The following is a 22,156-nucleotide window of genomic DNA, read 5'->3' on the forward strand; positions in this document are numbered from 1 at the left end:
TATTTGGTTGGTTGGGTTTTTAACAATTCCTCCGAGCCCTCTGGAGGCTGCTGGGTGACAGCCAGTGCTGGCAGTGTCACGATGAGGCAGCAGTTGGTGAGTGGCACATCAGGGTGTCCCCAGACCTCAGGTCGTGCCTGGGGCATTACCGAGGGACAGGAGAGGTTAGGACTTCCCTGTGGAAACTGGAACTGCCAGGGGGGCACACTGGCATCTCCAGCATCCCCATTTTCACATTTCCCAGCCATGCTCACCTCTCCCAGCTCTGGGCTCACTGGTGCTTTCACCCCCTGCCCTCTCCTGCCCTGGGCAGAATGGGATGAAACCCCCATGGGCCAGCACTGTCTGGCAGCACCCGTGAGCAGGAGGTGGATCAGGGTCTCCATGCTCTGTGTCTCTGCCTCTCCATGCTCATGCACCCTTGCTCTGAGCCTCAATTTCCATTCCTGGAAAGCAGGGGCACAGCGAGTCCCATTGCTGGAAGCTGCTGCAGAACACACACAGGTGGGGAAATGCCAGCAGGGAAATCCTGAGTGGCGTTTTTGTCTGTGGGGTGATGAGGAAACTCCTCTTTCTGAGCTGAAATGTTCCCCCAGCCAAGCAGGGTTTGGTGTCTCACACCCACCTGCAGGTCCCTGCTCATCTCCTGCCGTTGCTTCCCCGGGCTGCGTGGGCAGCAGGGAGGGAGCAGTGCTGGCATTTCCCCCTCTATTTCAGGACTTTAATTTCTATTTCAGGCTCATTAATTTCCTTTCTTCTTGGAGATGACACAGGCAGGTTGGGGAAAGTTTAGGGCCTGCATTACCTGGGGCTCTTTTGCAGGATCCTGTCTGTGTGTGTCCACAACATCTGGGCCATCCCTGTTGGAAGGCCTGGCTTGGAAAATGGGCTTTTCTCCTGCTGCAAATCCATTCACTGAACACACAACTGACCTTTTTCAGGCTGTATTCCCAGGGAGAAAAGCTTTGACTTCAAAAAGGAGCAAGGCAAAGCCCAGGCTGGGGACACCCCACAGAAACATGAACCTCTGGCTCAAGTCTCTTCTCCCAGGGCAGCAACTCTGTTGGGTCAAGATCTCATATTCCTGTTTTTCAGGGAAACTGCTCTGCCCCAGCAGCGGGCTGGGTCTCCTTTGGGGGACATTTCACCAGCTGCAGTGGAGCACTGGTGGTGCTCATACCCACGTTCAGTGGTAGCCAGCTGGAAGAGAAACATCTCCCCCAGGTTACCCTCAATGTGGTGCTGTGTATCAGGCAGAGGAGGCTCTCGTTTCTGCCTCCCTTGATGGCTTTTAGCAAGGTTATCAATCCCCCCTTTCATAATTCAGCCACAGCAGTTGCAAAATTGCCCGGGCTGCCTCTTTTGCTATGGTGGGGAGGGATTTCCAAAGCTTTGCTAATACAAGAGCAACAGTTTCTATGCCTGGGAGGTGGGGAAATCAATGAGCGGGCTGTTGCAAGTGATATAACGGCTTTTTGTGGCATCTCAGGCAGTTCCCTGACATGATGGAGCTTTATGGCTCTCTGTTTGTCAGCTTAATTGGCGACATCCCCTCGCTGCCAGTGCGAGCCCGCGGGGCTGGGAGGGAGCGGTGGGGTCCCAGGGCGGTGGGATGGTGCTGCCCGCTCCCAGAGCATCCCTCCTGCCTGGCTGGGCATCCCAGGCTGATGCCGTGCTGCTCTCACAGCGTTGTGGAAAGCGCTGGGAAAATGGGAAAACCCCCCTGGCTGCAGCGTCCGGCAGGTCAGGGCAGAGCAGCACAGCCCGGGGCTCTCCCAGCGCTGCTCTGTCCCAGCTGGACACTGAGTGAAGCCCTGCGGGGTGAGAAGAAATCAGGGGAAGATCTCATTGTCCCACTTGCATCCTCCGCAGCCTGTCCTGTCCCTATCTTTGCCTTCTTCCTTTCTCCTCTGTGATGTCCTAATAAGTGCAAGTCGGTCTGACTTCAAAGTGGTTAGCAAATATTTTCCACTCCAGCGAGCTAATTAGTTAAATTACATTTCAAATGCTAATTTATTCCTCTAATATCATTTTTTCCCCCTCAGCATACTGAAATACAGAAGAAGATAAAAGCTTGGTTTGACCTCTGAGCCAGGCTCAGAGGAGCTGGAGATGGGAACAAATGATTAGTTCCCAGGTTTGCTGTGGCACAGCCTTATTCCCTGCCGCATTTGAGACCTCATTCAGTGGAGTTTGAAGAGTTTTAGCTGCCTGCAACCCGGGCAATCCTGGGTGAAGCTCTGGCACATAGAAGAAAACTTTTAGACCAGCATTAATGAGCTACTAATTTCCGGCTCCGCTGTTCCTGTCCACAGCAGCGGTATCACCTTGGAGTGCTGCATAAATAGCCGATTAATCCTTGCGGGAATGGGTGGGAAGGGTGTTACTTCCCCCATCAGGCCTGGAACGGCTTTAACTGGGAGTCAAGCGGGGCCGGGGAGCTGATGCTGGTGTCAATCCCAGGTTGGAGCTGTCGGGGCTGGAAAGGCTTTAACTGGGGGGGTCAAACAGGGACAGGGAATTGCTGCTGGTGCCCGTCGCAGGTTGAAGCCGGGGTGCAGTGATAGCTGCCAACGGCCCCGTGGTGAATCAAAGTCTGCCGTGTCTGTATCAAAGGCTGTTTCTTTTCCACTGCGTGCATATGGTAGATGTTATCAAGAGGGAGGAGCTGAAAATGAGCTCTAGGACCATTTCCTGACCACAGTCACAGGCAAAAACAACAAATCCCTCCATCCCTGCTCTTGGCCAAACTCTCCTTTTCCCTCAGGCAAATCATCGTTTTGTTCCTTTGGAGAGAATGAGAAACTACGGAAAAAGACTCCCAGGTTTAATCCTCATCTATAAGGACAGAGATTTAGGAGCATGCTGCAAAGTCTTGGGATTTCTGGGAACTGCCCTGGCCAGGCTGAGGGCTGAGCCCATCCCACACCATTTGTGCAGCTCTGGATCCATGCAGTGCTGTGGGGTGTCCCTACAGCTCCCAGGGCTGTTTGTAACCCCTCTGCTGTCCTGTGCCTCTGTGCTGCTTGTCCCAGTGCTGGGAGAGGGCATCAAAGCTCTGCCCCACCATCTGAACCCCACCAGATGCACTTGTGAACATGTGAGGCCATGAACACTCTGCTTTGTGCCTCTGGCTGATGCTGTCCCAGGAGCTTTTGGGGTGGTGGCAATCCCTGTTTCCAGCCCTGGGTGAGGCTTCAGAGAAGGAAGAGCTGGTGTGATGGCTGAGGCTTACACTGGTTTAAAAGGGATGGAGAAAAGGTTCCCAGTAGCTGCTGTTTGGGTCCCTGGTGCTAAAACATCCTGAGTCTTCACCTGTGCCTGTGTTCCCACACTGAATAAACATGTGAAACACAGCCCTGGGGGTGCCAGGCCAGTAATACCAGGGTTCTCCCAAATAAGCAGGTAGCAGGATGGTGTTGATGCAGACAAAGAGTTGCTGAAGTAGAATGAGAGCACAGACCTCTGGAGCCTCAGCCAGCATCTGACACAGCTCCCTGGGGTGCAGCCTGTCTTGGGGCTCATGCTGGCCAAGGGCTTGTCGTCATTGCCTGAACTCTGTCACCTCTGAGACTTACTGTTTGCAGCTATTGAGATGCCTGGTGCTCACCAAATGTCTGTGCCTTGCCCATGTGTGGCCACACCAGTGGGTCTGTGGTGGTCACCTCACATGTGCCACAGCTCCCTGTGCTCACTGCAGGGGCTGGAACTGCCTGACCAACCCTCACTGCTGCCCTGGCAGAGTCACTGGTGCAATTAAAGCTGTGCTAATTGTCTGTGAGGCAAAAGGAGAGGATGTTTCCAGTAATTGTTCAGTTGTTCTATTTTCGATGTATTTTTCCAAGTGGCCTGGCTGGGTCTGCGCTTGTGAGAAAATGAGGTGAAATAAGGTAAAATGCCCTGTGCCACATCCTCAGTAAATAAACCTTCTGATTCTGGTGGCATTACAACTTGTCCCCAGCTAAGGACGTGATGTTCAAGGTGACCTCCTAGAGTGTTTCTCTGCTTCTTTGCTCATCCTCCCCATCCTTCAGCACCAACTTCTCTGCCTGAAGCTTGAGGGCAATGTGAGAATTTGCTCCTCGTGCAGCTTTTACTGTGTAGATGTGATTCTCCCAGAGGTACAGGCTCTGCCTCTTGCACTTTCCCTCTCTCCAGTGAAACGGGATCTCTTCTCTGCACTTTCAGCTCTCTCTCACTCTTCTGCTCTCCATTTCCATCCTGTGGGATCAGCAGAGCCTTTCTGTGGCTCCAGGCACAGCCGGTGCAGCTGCAGAGCCCGGTGCCCGTGTGCTGCCGGCAGGAGCTGCCTCCACCCCTGCCCCGGGGGCTGGGCACCCTGACTCACGGCAGATCGGCCCCGGAGCAGCTGCCTCCTGCCAGTTTGATTCAAGAAGGGCCCCGTCAGTGCAATTTGCTGTCATCTGTCCCCGTGCAGCGGGCTCAGGGCAGCGCCTGCAGGAGCAGCTGTTGCAGGAGTGTGCCATGAGCACTGCCAGCACTGCCCACTGCCCACGTGTGCTCAAATAAGGCAAATCCACTTTGCTGCCTGCTTTGGCACAGCACAGGCCATCAGAGGGAGGCTGTTTTCTGCTTTGGGTCTTTGCCAGAGCACGGGGACTATTTGCCCCTGGCTGTCCTGCCCTCCCCAAGCAGAGGTGCTGGGTTGGGGGTGTGGATGCTGCCTGCCTGTGGCTCCATCCTCTCCTCTGCACATTCCAGGTCTTGCAGCAGGGCTGGGGCAGGGACTGTAGGAGCATCTGTGGACAGCAGGGACAAGGAACTCTGCAGACCTGAGATATTCTAGAATATGTGGTTTTATTGCAAGGGTCGTGGGTAGAAAGGGCCTGGCCTTCAGCCACCAGCCTGGGCTGAAGGGAAGTCCCAAAGAGAGAGGGAGAAAGAGCAAGAGGGTAAGAGCTAAGAAGAGGGGAGCAAGAGAGCAAGGGGGCAGGGGTTAAAGTGCAGGGGGAAGAGTGCAGAGGCAAGAGAGCAGTGATAAGGAAGCGAGAGAGCCAGAGAGAGAGATGGCAGGGGGAAGAGAGAGCTAAGAGTAAGGGGAAAAGAGCAAGCAAGAGAGCGAGGTCTTTGTTACAATCCATTCTATCTCCTTTTGTGATGAATATTCTAATTTACAGTGACCAACCAATACAAGACACAAAATGCTATAGAATCTACACACAGCCTATAAGAACTACTACATTACCATACTGTGTTATATTTTAAACTCTAAAAACTACTCTTTAGACTTTTCTATTTTGCTACGTGGACTTTTGGATCCCTTATCCAGCAGAAAGGTGTTGTTCAATCAAAAGGAATCCTCCTTCAGCTGGCCAGGCTATTGTCTTCAGGTTATATAGTAGCTAAGACTCGGTATCCTACAATTCAAAGTAAGCTTTCATTTCTATTTCAATTATAAGTTTCATATTTTCAGAATCTTTTGCTAAGCAATCATATTTATAAAGTTTCCCTGATTTATCTTCCCCAAAAAGGGACAAGGCTGCCCTCACTACAGCCCTTGGTTTGGAGTGTCCCAGCTGTAAACACAGGAGAAATGGAGGGTTTGCCCCATTCACAACCCTTCACACAACAGTAAAGCGTGGGTGTAACCCCGGGCATCTTCCATCCAGGGACTCCATCTGAGATGACCCTATTTAATTACCCCTGGGGCTGAGACAGCTGAGAGTGGCAATGCTGAATGTGCCTGACATGCCTTGAGCTGGACCCTGCCTGGCCACAGAGGTGGTGGCACTGCTCCTTGCTGACACCAGCCGTGCTGTTGTGGCCCATGGTGCTGCTCAAACCTTCCCCTGTCACACACAGCCACTGCACAGCTGCTCCTCAGGGGCTCTGGGCTCTGCTCCAAAGCCAACACACGGCTCTGGAGGATCCCCTGCCCCTCACTGGTGTCCCTATGCAGGAGAGAGCAGCTTGCTTTTGTTAAGCATTGCCAAGCACAGATAGGCACCACTGCTGTATCCAGATAGGGCTGGATTTAGCCATGGGATACAGCAAATACTGCTGAGAAACGCCCCTGCTGGGAGCCCTGTCCTGTAACAGCTCCATTTGGCCACTGCTGGCTGTTAAATGCTGTTGAGAAGCAAAGAGCACCTTTGGTTTCAGTGCAGTTAAAACACTACAGGGAGGGTGCAGAGCCAGATGCAGCTTGGTGTGAACCTGGAGTTCATAAAAGAACTTTGTGGTATCAACACTGCTGGAAGGATTGGCTCCACTGCCCCAGGAGCTGGTTCTCCCCAGATCCTCCTGCCTGCCCCAGCATGTGACAATGGTGTAACAGGACAGGGCTGGTCGTTCAGTTGGGGCAGAACTTGTGATATTTGGTATTTTTAACTCCCAGCTCCTGAGTCATGTGTGTGGCATCACTCGTGGTGTCTGGAGAGGGCAGCACATGGTGCACCCCAGTGTTGTGGTCAGGCTTTGGGGCACCACCTTCATGCAGATGCTGGTGAAGGCCTGACTTTAAACAACCTCAAAGGTTGTTTGCATCCAAAAATGTGATTTGTTGATTTTCTTGTGTCATCTCTGTGCAGGCATCTCCTCAGCCCTGTGTCATCACTCCTGGCTTTTCTGGGCTTGTGCCAGGGTTGTCCCTGGCTCTGCTGGGGCTGCAGCAGCTTTTGGCAGCAGGACATTGGGGTTTTGTTTCCTCTTGATGGCCCAGGAGGGGGAAATGCCCAATCCCATCCTGCTGACAGCTGCCTTTGTAATTCTGGTGCTGTGAGCTCCCAGAGGACAGCTGTGAGCATCAGGCTCTTCACCTGGAGATATTGAGGAGCTGTTTGGGAGGACAAGGCTGGTTTGATGTGACAATCTTGGTGGTGTCTGGCTGTGATGTTTGTGACAGGGAAATGCAGCACTGACCCGAGATGAGGGGGGTTCCTCTCCTGCCTTCCAGGAAAGCAGCACCCAGAAATCTCCCTTAGTAACCCCTTTCTGCTCATCCTTCTCCCTTTAGGCTCCCGTGTGCATTTCTCTGAGAGTCAGGAGTTTTTCTTTCATCACAGTGCCCTCCCCAGCACTTCTCCTTCCCCTGCTGGAAACTGAGTGCGAGTTAGAAACTGCAACCAGGCGAGGAAGGAGGGGCAATGTGGTTTGTGGCGCCAGAGCCTGGGCTGACCCGGCAGAGCAGCTGGGAGGCACTTCTGGGGGCTCTGGGGAGAAGAGCTGAGGGCAGGGGAAGGATGGAGGAGCTGTTCTAGCCCTGTGGGGTCTGGCAATGTGGTGGTCGTGGGTTGGGGAGCCTCTGATCAGGGGGATCCCGCCTGAGCAGCCCTGGAGCTGTCTGGAGGCAGGAAATGGAGACTAATCCCTCCCCACCCTGCTGTGTGCAGAGCAAGAGGGAATCAAAAGCAGCTGAAAATCCCGGATTTCCCTTTCTATTTGGAGAGGGATGCGGGAAGCACAGGGGAGGAGACGGACAAGTTAAGTGGGCGCAGCTCCACCTTTTCCCAACACCTCTTCGCCCACAGCCCCTGGGGGGGAACTCCCCTCCCAGCCCTCTCCAGTTACTTTGGAGTCAATCAAAGACCTGGCTGCTGCTGATATGGCACCATCTGAGACCTGTGACACACTTCCATTCCCAGGGCCCCTCGAGTGCCAGCTGTGCCCTGGCACACTCGCCCTGGGAAGAAGCTTTGTAAAAGGTGACTCTCACCAGGGGCTGGGGCAAGGAGGGGGAAAGGGAAGATCCCCCAGGGGTTTGGCTGTTGTCAGAGATGACTCAGTGCATGCCCTGGCTGGGTGGTACCATCTGTGCCACCGTGTTACGTGCCCACATGTCATGGAAACCCTGACGCTGCTCCGGACCCGCGTGGCACGAGTGGCATTGGGTAAGAACCATCCACATGGGTCTGATCTTCACTGCTGAGGGTAAAAACCTTGCCTGTGATGGTGCTGGCAGCTCAGGAACTGATGGATTGGGCCATGCACTCTGAGGCAAAGAGGGGAGAAGCTGCTCAGGGCCCCACTGCTGCAGAAAGTCTGGGTGAGACCCTCGAGGAGCAGCTTGTTCCACTCACCCTCTGCTCCCTGACCTTCCTGCAAGAGCTCGGCTCGTGTTTCCTCACTGTTTTCCCTGCAGTTAAGGGAGCCAGAAAGAGCTTAAAATCTAATTTCCTACCCAAATCAGGCTAATGCTGTCCTGGTGTCCCTCTGCCTGTGCCCTCTCTCCCCAGATGACTTCTGCACCCGCTGACCTGCGTCGCGCAGATCTGGCTGAGGGCTCGCAGATAATTAAGTCTATGCAGAGATGATGAAATGAGATGGTTGAGAGGAGGGAAAGAATCTTGTAAATGCCCCAAAACATCTGTAGCATGAGTTCATGTATTATTAGACACCAGCAAATCCACGTGGGAGATGCTTCTTACAAACACTTAACCACAAAAACATTTTCATTCTCGGTTCGTACATTTTTAGGCACCGAAAACAGTCTCGGGACACAAAGCCATAGGAAGCAACACAAGTAGTTTCAGTGCTCATGGGATAACCTTTTATTTTAATAAAACCTGAAATTCTTTTGGCACTCAACATGATTCCCCAAGCCAAGGCTTGAAGGAAAAACAACATAAATCATGGACTGGAAAGTAAAAAGTTGGGAGGGTCAGCAGCACTGTGGCTGGACACAGCCATGGTGACTTGGTGGCACTTGATGAGTTTGTTGATATTTCTGCCACTGTAACTGATGGACAAACCTGGCCCTCAGCCACTGGCATACAGTATTGTTTGGGACAAGCTTCTCCTCCATGCCAAAACCCCCACAACAAAAAGAGTTCTGCTGGCCATGGAGAGAGGCCCTGGAATAACTTCCTCCACTAAAACAATGCGGAGCGGAAACCTTTCAAAGTGGTAATCACCAAAGGGAAAATAATTTTTTTTAAACATCCTTTGTCTGAGCTCCTAACAATACCTGGGAGTACTGAAAGACTTTTCCAATTCTTAATTGACTTTTCAGCCATGTCACTGTTTGTTTCATCTCTGCAATAGCCGGCTCAGCGCTGGGCAGTGAAACTTTCCCTTTCCAGCTCTTGCCAGCCCCTTTTCCTGGCTCTCACGTGGCCAACACCAGTAAGTGTGTGCTCAGGCTGTTACAGCAGAATGTTTTCATGTCCACTCACTGCATCCCTGCCCAGCCCGTGGTGAATTTGGCCCAGATGACTTGGCAGGGGCCGCGCAGTGTCAGCACTGGGGCGCACTGGCTGCTGCTCCAGCTGCCGGACGTCTCTCCTGCAGCTCCTCTCCCTCATCCCTCAGGCTGTTCTGGGCCCTCTGGCTCCTCTCTTGGCTTCTCACTTTTGATCACATCAGCTCCTCACTCTGCTGGAGCCTGGCTCCAAGGTTTCACTCCTCACTTCAGATCAAGTCAGGTTTCCTGCCACTTCCCGATGTGTCTGGGTTTTGGTTTATGCCTTCCCTGACGTTTGTGCGGTCAAAGGAGATAGAGGACCATTGTTGGAACATCCTTTTCATATCCCCTCTTAAGGGGCTTTGTTCCTGTTTAGCTGGTGTTCTTGTTTTCAGTAATCTCTGTTATTTATTGGTGTTATTAATGTGTGTGTGGAACACTTTGCTGTTGCTTTGTTTATTCCCATGATCCAGCATTTAAATCTGTTCCACCTTATTCCTGTGCTGGGATAACTTTGTGCAAATCTGTTTTACTTCCCTACCTGTATCTCTTCAGATCAACTCAGCACCTTGCAGCCTGTTTGGCTCCATTTTTAGGCTGGCCTTTGGATATAATTTAATCTTGTGCAAGGTATCAACTCCGTGTGCTTCTTCCCTGTGCTTGTGCTATGGCATCACTTTTCTCTTGGACTTCTCAGCAACTCAGTGGCATCATTCCCTTCCCCTACGTGTGTCCAGGCACGTCCTGGCAGCAGCAGGGCAATGAATGGTGCTGTTCAGGTTCAGGGAGCTGAGTCTGAGCGTGCTGGGCTGGTGACACAGATGCCAGCCTGCATCGCTGTCCCCAGGGAGAACCATCAGTGTGGGGTCAGAGCGTGTCCCCAGGTGCTCAGTGACACCCTGCATGTGCTGTCACCTGGGCAGAGGGCAAGGGGAGCCTCTCCTGGCCTTCCCTAGCCCAGCAGAGCTAGTGGGAATAAAGCTGGGATAAAACTGCCCTCCTGCTCTCCTGGCTGGAGCGTGGCATGCACAGGCCAGCCCAAATTGTCCCTCTGTGTGTCTGGCACAGGTGGGGTGGGTGTACCTGTCCCTGCAGCAGCACAGCCCACCAGGGAGGGCACAGGTGGGAGCAGGGCTGGAGCTTGGGCTGGGATAGGAGCTGAGGAGGAGGAAGAGCTGCTCTGCCAAGCAAAGCTTCTCTGTTGTCCACTGGGATTTCTCCATGGAACCATTGCCAGAGCCTCTCGTTTCTGGGACTCTCCTTTTACACGATTCAGCTGAACGTGTCATTCTGGCTGGTTGTTGTGGGTGGAAAATTGTGCTGCCTGCCCTTGGATGTGTTTTTGAAAGGTGAGCAGAGCCAGAGCTTTGCTCTGTTCTGTATCCACCCAGGTGGTGGATGTGTGTTTTCAATTTAAAATGGAATCTCGCTATATCATTTAATTTTTCTGGCAGATGGGAGGGAACAGCTTGATTTCAGAAATTAGTTTCCCTTATCTTTAGGGGCTACACCTATTCCCAACTTTTCCCTGCAAATTTTTGTGGCTCCATAACCTTTTCCCTCTTTTCCACCAGTGATTTTCCTTTCCCTGGTTTTTCTGCAGAGAAGCCAAGCAAGTGAGGATGGAAATTACAATAACGGAGCACCTGGGAGGCTTGAACTCACCACACACTGATTGCTAAGCAACAGGGAGAAATGTTTTTCCTGTTTTCCTTTTGGTTGCAAGCACCTTAGGTGGTATTTGTTAAAAGAGCTGACTGAAACAGCCTGGCAGAAGGGTGGCAGGGAGATAAAAGCGGCCTTTAATGACAAACAGCTCAAGAAATAATGGTCCTTAGGAGAGGAGCTCTGGTGTGTCTGCAGCGCGTCAGGCTGCAGCAGCTTAATGCCTGCTGAACTCTGCACTCCTCGGAACGCCCGGGAGGCGCCGGGAGCCACGTGGAGAAAGGGAAAACGCTGCCACCAGGAGCTGCAGCTGCAGCTTCCTGCCGGTGTGGGGATGGGCCCGAATAAAACTCGAACAAAATTTGTGATCCTCCTGAAAAAGCCAGTACTGGATGAGCTTTGGTCCCTGCATCCCCCTGCCTGCAAAGTGCTCTGAGGTCTCTTGGTGCTTTTCACACCTTGGGCCCTGCTGTCTCCAGCTTTTTGGGCACATTTTGGTATTCATGACTGTATCTTGCCTCTTGTTTTTCTGAGTATTTTCTTCTTTGCCGCAAAAGAATCCGGGTGCCCGCCCAAAGTGTGCTGTGGTCGCTTCTTTCTGAGAAAGTGGCTTGATCTCCCCCCACCTCACAGGTTGGCCTTGTTCTGATGAGCTTTTAGAGGTCAGGAAGTTTGGAAAACAGAGGTTTGTATTGTTTCTTGCTGCCCTAATGGAAGCTCCTTAAATACTTGATAAATTGCCTGGAGAAGAGAAGGTTCTGGGGCAACCTTAACATCCCAGTGCATAAAGTGGCTTCAAGAGAGCTGGAGAGGAAGTTTGGACAAAGGTTTGGAGTGACAGGACAAGAGGCAATGATGGCTTTAAAATGAAGGAGAATGGATTTAGATTTAGATTAGATATTGGAAGAAATGTTCCCTGTGAGGGTGGTGAGGCCCTGGCACAGGTTCTCCAGGGAAGCTGTGGCTGCCCCATCCCTGGAAACATTCCAGGCCAGGCTGGATGGGGCTTGGAGCAGCCTGGGACAGTGGAAGGTGTCTCTGCCCATGGCAGGGAGTAGAATGAGATGATCTTTAACGTCCCTTTCAACCCAAACCATTCTGGAATCTAAAAACCCAACCCCTCAAAAAATCCATGATTCTGCTGCAGCCAAGGGGATGCTGTAAGGAGTAGGATGGAGGACAAATATTCCTGCAAGCTCTTGAGTCTCCAAGGCTTGTGGAATAATTGCAGAGCTTCAGGAGCTGCCGTAGCCCAGCTGTGCACAGGGGCTGCAGGAAATGAAACACAGAATAGCTGGATGGAGACTTTGAGATCCTGATTGCCCGGGGATTTGCTGTGCTTCCTCTGCTAGGAGCTGACAGTAATTAGGGGCTTGCCTGGCTGTGTTAATGCTTGGTGTGGAGGGGAGCTGTGCTCCCGAATTAACCCGGCTCTGGATCAGGGCTGCCCGTGGGGGGCCAAGGGGAGCAGGAGGTGCTGCAGCTGGGGAATGGCTGTCCCTGGCAGGAGGGGCACAAAGGGCAGGAGAGCCCGAGCCAGCCTTCCTCCCTGCCAGCACAAAGAGTTCACAGTGCCTGATCTGTCAAAAATGGCCCAGAGAAAAAACCTGGGGGCAGAGTGATCCAACTGCCCTGGATCTGAAATACTCAGCAGAGAATTTGCTAAAATCTGTGCCTGCTGCAAGCTGTGGCAAGTGGTGGGTGGCTCTCATCTAAAATCTGGTTAAATCAGGGCATTGATCATGCTGAGAGTGAGAATTGGGTCTGTGAGGGCCTGAGATCTGTTGGTCCCCAAATCTGGGGGGACTCAGTCTCAGATCTCTGTACAGATTGTTTGAATGGAGTAGTGACATTGTTTTCACTTCTTGCACAAGCTTTCCCCCTCATCCTTAAGTGGAAGAGGTAGTACTGGTTGTTTACTGTTGGATTATTATTATTATTACTACTACTACTATTATAAAATAACCTTCCAGCTGAGCCTGGGCAGTGAAAACGAAAAGTCTCTTCCAATTAAAATTAGAAAGCCCAAAAAGTTTTGATCTAGCACATAACACCTAACCTTCAGTTAGTAATTCCTATAACTGGGTAGGACTTTTCCTCCAAAATGCCTTGAAAATAGCAAGCAGAAGGGCTTCCCCAGCTGCACAATAGAAGGAAATGCTGAGGGCTCCATGTCAGGGCCTGACACAGACATGCCTTGTGAGCTGGTGCCAGAGCTTGGGACAGAGGCCGGATAATGCTGAAATCCCACATAAAGCAGCTCAGTTCCCCTCAGAGGCTGCTGATTCGGGGCCCTCACTGGTCCAACAGTGAAAGCTGGAGGTGTGTGATACTCCAGAGGGGCTCAGTTAGAGGTGATGAAGGTGGTCCCTCTCTTCTCTGCTTGGGGCTGAGAGCAGCTCTTTGCAGCTCTTGGAATCAGTCCTGCTGTGGTTTCACTGAGGCTCAAAGAGAATATGGGTTTGTCGGGGAGGTGGCAGTGCCCTAGGGATAGTGGCAGTGCCCTGGGGGTGGTGGCAGTGCCCTGGGGATAGTGGCAGGAGCACTGGGGTGTTTGCAGGCAGCTGATGCCAGGCAGGAGCAACTCCTGTGGAAGTGTTTGTGAGCTGTGCTTTGGGGTGGGCAGCCTTGCCTGATGGGAAAAAAAACCCAAAAACACAGCAACACTGAGCATGGAACTGGGTGACTGTGAGTTTTGCCCTGTAGGAAATAGGCTGGAAAGCCCCACTTAGCAGCAGAGCAGGGAGATGGAAGCAAAGGAGGGCTGGAGGATGTAGCTGAGGGAATGCTCAGACACCAAGTGCTGGGGAGAGACAACTTGGGGTCCAGGCTGAGCCCAGCTATTAACTGAGCTCTGAATCTGCACCTTCTGACTATAACAGATTGACCCAAATTGATTCCCAAACCAGAAAACTGGCTTAAAGATTCCAAAAGCTTCTCTGTGTTTACCCTCTCCACGTTCTTGACCATGCAGGAAAGGGAGAGAGTCTGGAGACTGCGGCAGAGGAGCAGAGCTGCTCCGGTGTTGGCCATGTGAGTTTGTATTTATCCAGCCAAGGGCTGATTTCAGAGTGGTGGAAAGACAAAAACTGATGGATTTCCCACATCACCTAATTCCTGGGCCTGCCAGAGTCGATGGGACACTTAGAGATGACATCGAAAAGCTCAGTATGTTGTGAAAAGTTCCTTGCTGAGTTTGCCAAGTGCACATTGACAGTGTATTTTTTTAATGAGTCACTCGAGCATTGATCGTTTTCTTAAATCTCTCAAGTCATGTGCATGTCAATTAATCACATTTTGCAACAATTTCTAGATCTTCAAGGGTGCCAGGGGGAAATCTGAGGGTGTGATCCTGCCTGTCCCCTTTCGGCTGTGTGCTTAGAGGCAAATAAGAAGCCCTGAAAAGTTGTTTTGAATCTCATGGTTTTCAAGAGCCTTGCCCCTGACGGCTGAGTGCTGGGGGTGAGCTACGCAGAGCAAACATCCTGAACTTGGGCTCCTGACCCCGCTTTGAGTGTTTTGCTTTTCAGACCCAGAAGGTTCCCAAGAGAGGAGAAAGGAAACTGACTGGCTATTTTTAAACGCCCGCAGTTGCCTTCCTGCCTTATATTATTTATTATCCATTATCAGAAGTGTTTTTCCCCTGAAACCATCTTTAGTGGTCAACCGAGGGACGGTGAAAATTGCCCATCAAACAGAGCTGCATCTCTCTGCAGAGGTCAGACGGAGCTGGAGGCTCTGGGAGGGCTTTGCCAGCTGAAAATGAGTGGTGCTGTTGTTTGTTGTGTGCACTTGGGCGGTGCCAAGCCATTCCAGGGGTGGGCTGTGATTGCTCTGCCCTAAGACTCAAGCATCAAGCAAAGCAGAGTCTCCCTCCCAAATATTTCACAGGCCAGAGAGGCAGCAGTGATTTCTGCTGGAAAACAGGTCCCTGCCTCTGATTTTAGCAAAGGGATGCACAGCACTGAGTTTCACAGCACGTCTTGTGGTGTCACCGTGGTTCCTGCATGACGTGTCAGTGGGGCTGGGGACACCTCTGCAGGGAGCAGCATCACATCCTGCTGTGGTGGAGAGAGCTCCAGAGCTCCACAGACCCACCTGGCACTGCAAGGTGACCTGGGCAGGGATCAGGGCTGGATCTCTGTGCCTGGGCAGGCTTAAAATGTGTATTGCCCCCCAAAGATGTGGGGCTGCCACGGGCAGTGTAAGACCCTGCTGCTGGGCTGGGTCCCCTTTCCCAGGGTGTCCAGGAAGTCCCCTTTGACCTCTTTGGCTCCAGATAAAGCAGGACAATAGCCCACGTTGTCCTGGCTCATCCTTTTGCCTGGTAAACTTTCCAGTTTGAAGCCTATCACAGCTTGGCAGCTTTGTTAATCCCTTCCTGCCCGGGCAGGAGCTGCTGGTGCCCTGGGCAGAGCTGGACGTGTGAGCTTTGGCTCCATGTCCTCACTGGAAATAAAGCTGCAGGGCTGGAGGGCCCTGGGAGGCCGATGTTATTTCAGCTGCAGAGGGAGGTGAGGCATGAAAGTCTAGGTTTTGGTGGTGTCAGCAGCCCGGACCCTGTGATGCAGTTTCTCAGCAGTGTGTGAGGAGGGAAGGGGAAGAGCAGGGGAGGGCTGGAGCACGCTGTGCTCAGCGCAGGGGGCTGATGGATGACAAACAGTTTTGACCGTTTCTCTCTGTCTCCGAAAACAAAACGATGTTGCAGGGGTTCTCTAAAGTGGGGTCTGCAGCCCTGCTGTCCCCAGGCTCGTTTTGCTCTCCCAGAGTCCCTGCCGGGCCGAGAGCAGGTGCCCCGGTCCCTGATCCCCCCTTTGCCTGTGCACGGGGGGCCGGCACTGAGTCACCATCACTGCATCTGGCAGGGGACGGAGCCTGCTGTCCCCGCAGGGCTGTGACCGTGTCACGCCACAAAGCCCAGCTGTGGCCAGCGAGGGGCCGGGCAGTGCCCTGAGCTCACGGCCTGAGATAACGCCGGGATAAAAACACGCTGATGATACTCACGCGCTCGCAGTTAACACTTTTTTCTTTGCCTAGCGGCGTGTGAAGCCCAAGTGCTTCGCGAGCACCTGGCGACACAAAGCTCCTCTCCCGGAGCCGTTGTCACCTGCGTGACTTTGCTCCCTCCCATCAACGGTAACACCCCGTTGTTTCCCCCGCCCACTGGGGCTCCGGCCACCCCACCCCACTCCACCCATCCATCCTACAGCCCCCCCGCCCCGAGCATCCTCCTCCCGCCCGCCGCCCCTTTTTGTGGCCTCGGGGCTTTTCACGCCTGCCGTGCCCCCTTCCCCCCTCCCCGAGGGGGCCGAGCCGAGCCGGGCCGGCCCCCGAGGGCGGGCGGAGGCTGCGGGAGGAAATCCAGTGCCTGGTTTACAGCCGAGCCGGCTCCGTCCCGGCCCCGCCGTGACATCAGGCCGCTCTTGGGGCGCGGGGGCGGCTGCGGGGCTGCCGGCGCCTGCCCTGCTGCTGCGGGCGCTCCCGCTCCGCTCCTCTCCTCGCCGCTCCTCCTCGCCTTCCCCCGTGCCCAAACATCGCCCCCACGTCCCCGCTGCGGCTCCCCGGGCAGCCGGGGGGGCTGGCGGGGCCGGCGGCGGGTTGCGGGGCCGGGGATGCGGCAGCCCCGCCGATGGTGAGCCGCCGCCGCGCCCCGCCGCACCATGTCCCCGCCGGCCCCGAGAGGATGTTCGAGGGCTGCCGGCGGGCACGGAGCCTCTGGGGCGGTGTCAGGCTGGAGGTGGCCGGCGAGAGCAGCCCCGTGGTGCTGCACAGCTTCACGCAGCTCGACCCCGACCTGCCGCCGCTGGAGGTGAGTGAGGAGGGTGCGGGGTTTGGGGGCCCCCGGGCTGGTTTTGGGGGCTCCGCCTCGCCGGCAGCGTGGGCAGGGCTGGCCCGGAGTTTGTGGGCGCTCACGGAGTGTTTGGCAAAATTCTGTTACGGAGAATCACGGAGTGGTTTGGGTTCGAAGGGACCGTGAAAATCATCTTTCCCCACCCCCTGGCATGGGCAGGGACGCCTTCCACTATCCCGGGTTTGCTCCAAGCCTGTCCAGCCTGGCCTGGAACGCTTCCAGGGATGGGGCAGCCACAGCTTCTCTGGGCACCCTGTGCCGGTGCATCATCACCCTCACAAGGGAGAATTTATTCCTAAAATCTAATCTAAATCTACCCTCCTCCAGCTTTAAGCCGTCCCCCCCTTGTCCTATCACTCCATGCCCTTGCAAAAGTCTCTCCAGCTTTTTTGTAGGCCCCTTTAGGTACTTTAGGTGTTTTATTTTACTGAATAAATGGGTGCCCCTGCTTGGCTTTTTTTTTTTTTTTTTTCTGTGAGTCCCTGTGCCCCTGGGGAGCGGCAGGCAGCTGCCAGGCTCTGCAGGGAGAAACCAGATGCTCTCCCGCCGGGCGCCCAGGCAGAGGGGTAGATTGCTAAAACTTCGGGCTTTTAATATTCCATTTGAGATTTTGGCTGTAGGAGGCAGGAATCTGCTCAGATCTAAGCTCCTTGTAAAGGCTTCAGGCTTGTCCAAACCACAAAAGTGTCCTCTGGGGAAGGTTACGGGCACTGGGGGGACTTTCCTGGAGGATGCAAGAATATTTGTGTTTGTTTGGATTCGGCCTCGGGTGCTTCAGAGTCAGGCTGGTCCCGGCGAGGCCCGAGCGCTTTGTTGATGGCAGTCGCATGTAGAGGCACCCGAAATAATCTGAGTCAGAGCTGGGCCTTTTATCTTAGTAATGGATGCTCGTCATCGGTGTGGTGGGAGTGTCGCTGCTCGGGAGCAAACGGTGCGTCGGGAGAAGCTCAGCGGGAGGAAGGTTTTGCTGTTGAGAAGCCGCAGCCCTGGCCGTGCAGGGGTTAATACCAGCGAGGGTCAGCAAAGTCTGGCTTTGCTGGGATTTCCAGGCAGCTGCAGATGTGCGGCTCTGGATGCTTCCCGCTGGAATGGGGGCGGCGGAGGGGGGGGAATCACCACTAAAGCCTCTTTGGTTGCTGTGCAGATATCCGCTGAGGGCAGCCAGCCTTTCCAGGAGGGCAATTGCTCCTTCTTCCGGTGCCAAACAATCAACCCCACAACCTGCGATGGAAACTCTCGGTCAGGCACGGCCGGGAAGGGAAGGGATGAGCTCAGGCTCCGGCTGTTCCGCTTCACCTCTGGCCTGGTGGCAGCGGCTCATCAGCTCTGCAGAGAGTTCATGAAAGCTCCATCCAGCTTGTTTTCCCCCCTCTCCCCTCCCCGCTGGCCTCTCCTGGGGGTGGGCGTACTGACACGCTTTGGATGCATCATCTGGTTCGTGTTATGCCTGGCAGGAAGTCCAGCCCCGCCGGCCCGCGGCGCTCCGGGAGGCTCAGGGGCCGCGATTTTGGCAGGGAGAGCAAGAGCAGGGGAGGGAAAAGAGGGGCTGAGGCAGAGTGCTGCTCCTCTCATCCCACGGCAGAGCTGCCCTGGCACGATGTGCCCCGGCTGGAGGAGGATCTGGAGCTCAGGAGAGGCTTTGGAGCATCTTGGGCTGGGAGGGAAAAGTGACGTGGCTGAGGGAGGCTTTGTGTGGCCCTCACTGGCACTGAGCAAAGCCCTGCTCACCTCAGCAGGGCACAGCTGCCAGCCAGACCTCCTCCCGAGCCCTTAGACCACGTTTCTGCCCTGGGCTGTACGTGGGTTTGTGCTGGGGAATGGTCAGAGCACAGCCCTGGCATCTGCTCACTCGAGCTTCCCTCCTAGTCCTGAACAGAGAAATTCGTTCTTTTTTTTTTTTCCTATTTACAAGTGATGGTGAGAAAAGGGACATCCCAGAGGGGTGCACGGTGACCCATGGCCTCCTGAACAGCTTTGGGATGCACAGGGTGTTCACTGCATGGCTGGGGAAAGGAAAAAATGTGTCACTGTTATGACAACTGTGGTGGCCTGGTGGGGTTGCAACCCTCAGGCAGAGTTGTAGATGCACACTGAGAGAAGAAGGCAGATTATTTGAATAAGAACCCCCAGGGACCATCCGTGTTTTGCTGAGCCTCAGTGACAGTCCCCAGGACGTGATGGGACCTTTGTCACCTCTGCCAAAGGGAGCTGTGCTGGGTTTTGGCAGAGCTGTGGCAGCTCATGGGTGGATAGTCTGGTCCCACAGGGAATAGAGGATCCTTGGAAAGCTGCAGGGATTGTGGCTCACTCTGGTCCTCACTGAGCCCCTGGGGATGGCAGCAGGGAAGACTTTGCCTGTATCCCACAGCAACGGTATCGACCACCAGGCATCACTCTGAGCCCTCCTGGCGATGTGAGCCAAGTGTTCTCACTGTGATTTTAACCACAGGGGAGGGATGGAAGGTTTGAACTGACTGTCTCAAGTGGGGGATTGCCAGAGCAGCTTTGCAGACCTTTTGCTTTGACCTTTTCAGTTCCAATCCATTCCATATTCAGCAGTGAGTGTCAATCCTTCCAGTCCAGCAGGAGCCATAGAGTGAATTTGGTGGCTCTCCTGGTCCTGCTGGCCAAGAATGGCCTAAAACACCACTGCAGGTGACACAGACTGAAACTTCCATAAAGCTGAACCTCTGCAATTCTGGCTGTGTTTGTTTTCTGAACAATTAGGAGATTTTCAGTTGCTAAATGAATCCTTGAAAACTTGAATTGCTCAGCCCAGATGCCTTGTAGGTCAGTGCTTGTTACAGCTGAGAGGGAGAGGCTCTCTTAAAAGCCATTTTCTTTTCACTTCCTACAGTTCCTTTGGAATAAGAGGCTTTTCTCCCAGCCTGTTCTCCTCCCCCAGGCACAACCTGATATGTCCCTTGCAATTTGCCAGACGAACATCATCTGTTGGTATTTCGTGGATGGGGGAAAACCTTCTGGCTCCTTTCCAGAGAGGTTTGGAGCTGGTGGTGAGGCCTGGAGCAGGCTGGGATGCTGATGGTTGGTGATTGGTGCAAGGTGGGAATAACAGAGGTAGGAAGGATTTTTTTTTATTTATTATAATTTGATATGGTGAGAGAGAAGCTTCAAAATGTGTTTGTGTAATAATTGTTTCACTCAGAGGCTGCTGTGTCATGTTTCCAATAAGGGTGGGGATCCCTAAAGTGGGGGTCTCATTGAGGTTTTAGTGGATTTAGTACCAGACTGGTAGCCCTGAAAACTGAAATCTGTATTTGTTCACAGGCTGAATGGGCAAAGCACCCCCCCAGACCTTCCCTGTGCTTCAGCATCACTCAGCTTCACCCCCTGTCCCAGATCACATTAGTGCTCCACTGCAGCCTCGTTTTTCCTGGCTCTCAGGGTGGCATCACCAGGCAGGGGCAAGTAAATGCAGTCTGGGAGTATTTCCCCACTTCCCTGTGCCTGGCTTTGGGGTGTGATGAGCAAAAGGAGCATCAGGCCTGCTGTGCCTGTAGGATGGGTCTCATTTAGCTAGCACCCACCACTGTTTGGGATCTGGGGGCTGGCTGTGACCACTCCACACTTAGGGCTAGAGCACGAGCTGGTTTTAGGGCCCCCTGAGTTGGTCTGGCCATAGGGAATGGCTTGACCACCAGCAGCTCCTTCATCTCTCTTCCCAACTCTCTAACCAGCCACTGTGTCCCCCGAGGGGAGTGTAATTGAAGAAGGAAAGAGCTTATTTAGGTCACTTCAGACCACATTTAAAGACTGGGTATGCCCTGCTCACACTTTCTCCAACTCCAGAGCTGCCTAATGACTGCCTTTCAAACGGGCATGCTTCTTTTATTTAAATATATCCTTGCAGCAGGGCTGTCTCAGTTCTCAAATATTTCTTCATCTCCCACGGACTCAGCAAGAGGGGGGGAAAAATGTGGTTGCTAAGGAGCAGGATTTGGATACAAAGCTGGCTGAGCTGCTGGCGGGGGGCCCCGGGGGGCTCCAGCACAGCTCGTGGCCAGTCAGGGTTTGTGCATTGCTTTGGTGGGACGGCACCCGTGGGGTTTGAGTGAGGAGGATTGGGGTTTAAAACATTCCTTGGCCTTGGGGAGAAAAAGATGAGTTGTGGGACTCACTCCTTTTACAGGTTAAGTGTTCATCTGGTGCTGTTTGTGTGGGTTAGATCCCACAGCAGCGCCTGTGGCTGGTTCCAAATGTGTGTCTGTTCCAGGGGTCTGTGGGACCTTCAGCCTTGCAGAGAGGAGCATCTGTGGGCTGAAAGGTGATGCTGGCAGCGGAGTTTGATGCCCAGGAAGAAGCAACACGCTGAAACTGTGTAGCTGGAGCATTCCTGGGAGCACCAGCAACAGGGGAAGGACTAGGATGTTTGGATACTGCAGTTAACAGTTGTCTCATTGCCCAGGTGGGGACTCACCTGCACGTCTCAGCAGCCCCAGCAAGGACACATTTGGACTTTGCTCCTGAGTCGTTAGGGAAAGGGAGCGCTGAGCTCCGGCACGGAGCACTAATCCCAGTAATCCCAGTGGGCAGGTTGGCCTCCTGAAGGGAGTCACGGGGAGGGCGTCGGGGCAGGGCTGCTCTGGGTTAGTACTGGGGGTTGTAGATGTGCCTTTTGTTCCCTTCACACCCGGGAACAGCTCTGCCAGAGGCGCCAGGAAAGTCCTTTTCCCAATTCTCAGCATGTGGCTGCGTGGGCCGTGCTGAGCAAACGCTGCTCTCCTCTGGTGGTGACTCTGCAGCACCTCAGACCCGAGTCCCTCTCACCTGGTTCTGGTTTGTTTTTGTGATGTTATGCAAATCACCTCTCCGGTTTTCGGTTACACTCCCGGGGCTGTGTTGGCGCGGGTTCTTGTAGGGCAGCACTTTCACATTAGATAATGCCGAGTTCCCTCTACCTGAGGGTCAGGAGTTATGTGACAGCTGAATGTCAGTGGAGATTAAGCACAGGCAGAGGCTCCTGGCGTGGCCCGTTTGCCTCAGCTGGCTCCACAGCAGTTTGTTTTCATTACACCGTTGGTATTTGGATGAGCTCTGCTGTCAGAAACATGCTGGGACGGGAAAGGGCGTCTTCCCTCTGCACGTGGGGCCGGTGGGAGCAGCTGCCTGGGGAGCTCAGCAGGGGCAGGGGCAGAATGGGGGTGGCTCCAGCTGCCAGGCACCAGCCCAGTCCTTGGAGCCCATGGGAGGGGGAAAAAAAAGTTGGTCTAACTTGCAAACAGAGCAGATTGGAGAGGAAACTCATTGGAGGCAACTTCATCTGGAGTGCTGAGGCATTATTTTTAAAGCGGCTTTGCTTTGTGCTAACCACACTCCAGCAGCTTGAACTGAGGGCTTGTGTGGAAACCTGCTTTGCAGAGGGCTCACTACCCGTCTTACCAGAACTGCTTTTCATGTCATGGAGCAAAACCATGCAGCCTTTCCCCACTCTTTGCCGTGGTTGGGTCTCCATGGAGACTCTCAAAGCTGAGAGCCTG

General features: G+C 53.7%; 1 protein-coding gene across 5 annotated transcripts in view; it reads left to right on the plus strand.

The window, feature by feature from the left end:
- Positions 1–22,156, plus strand: part of RALGDS (ral guanine nucleotide dissociation stimulator) — a gene marked incomplete at its 5' end in the record, with an annotated part of 58,549 nt that overhangs the window by 17,349 nt on the left and 19,044 nt on the right. For 2 of the 5 annotated variants that reach the window (XM_083875833.1, XM_083875835.1), the window contains one exon: positions 16,491–16,616. The exons of 2 other annotated variants lie outside the window; for them this stretch is intronic. In XM_083875833.1, coding sequence (XP_083731959.1) covers positions 16,491–16,616 — 126 coding nt within the window. Of the gene's footprint in view, positions 1–16,436; positions 16,617–22,156 lie in introns of those variants that run through there. One more of the 5 variants, XM_083875831.1, reaches the window with a different exon arrangement.

This window comes from Zosterops lateralis (assembly GCF_965231275.1).
Source record: "Zosterops lateralis genome assembly, chromosome: 20".
NCBI classification, from domain to species: Eukaryota; Metazoa; Chordata; class Aves; order Passeriformes; family Zosteropidae; genus Zosterops; species Zosterops lateralis.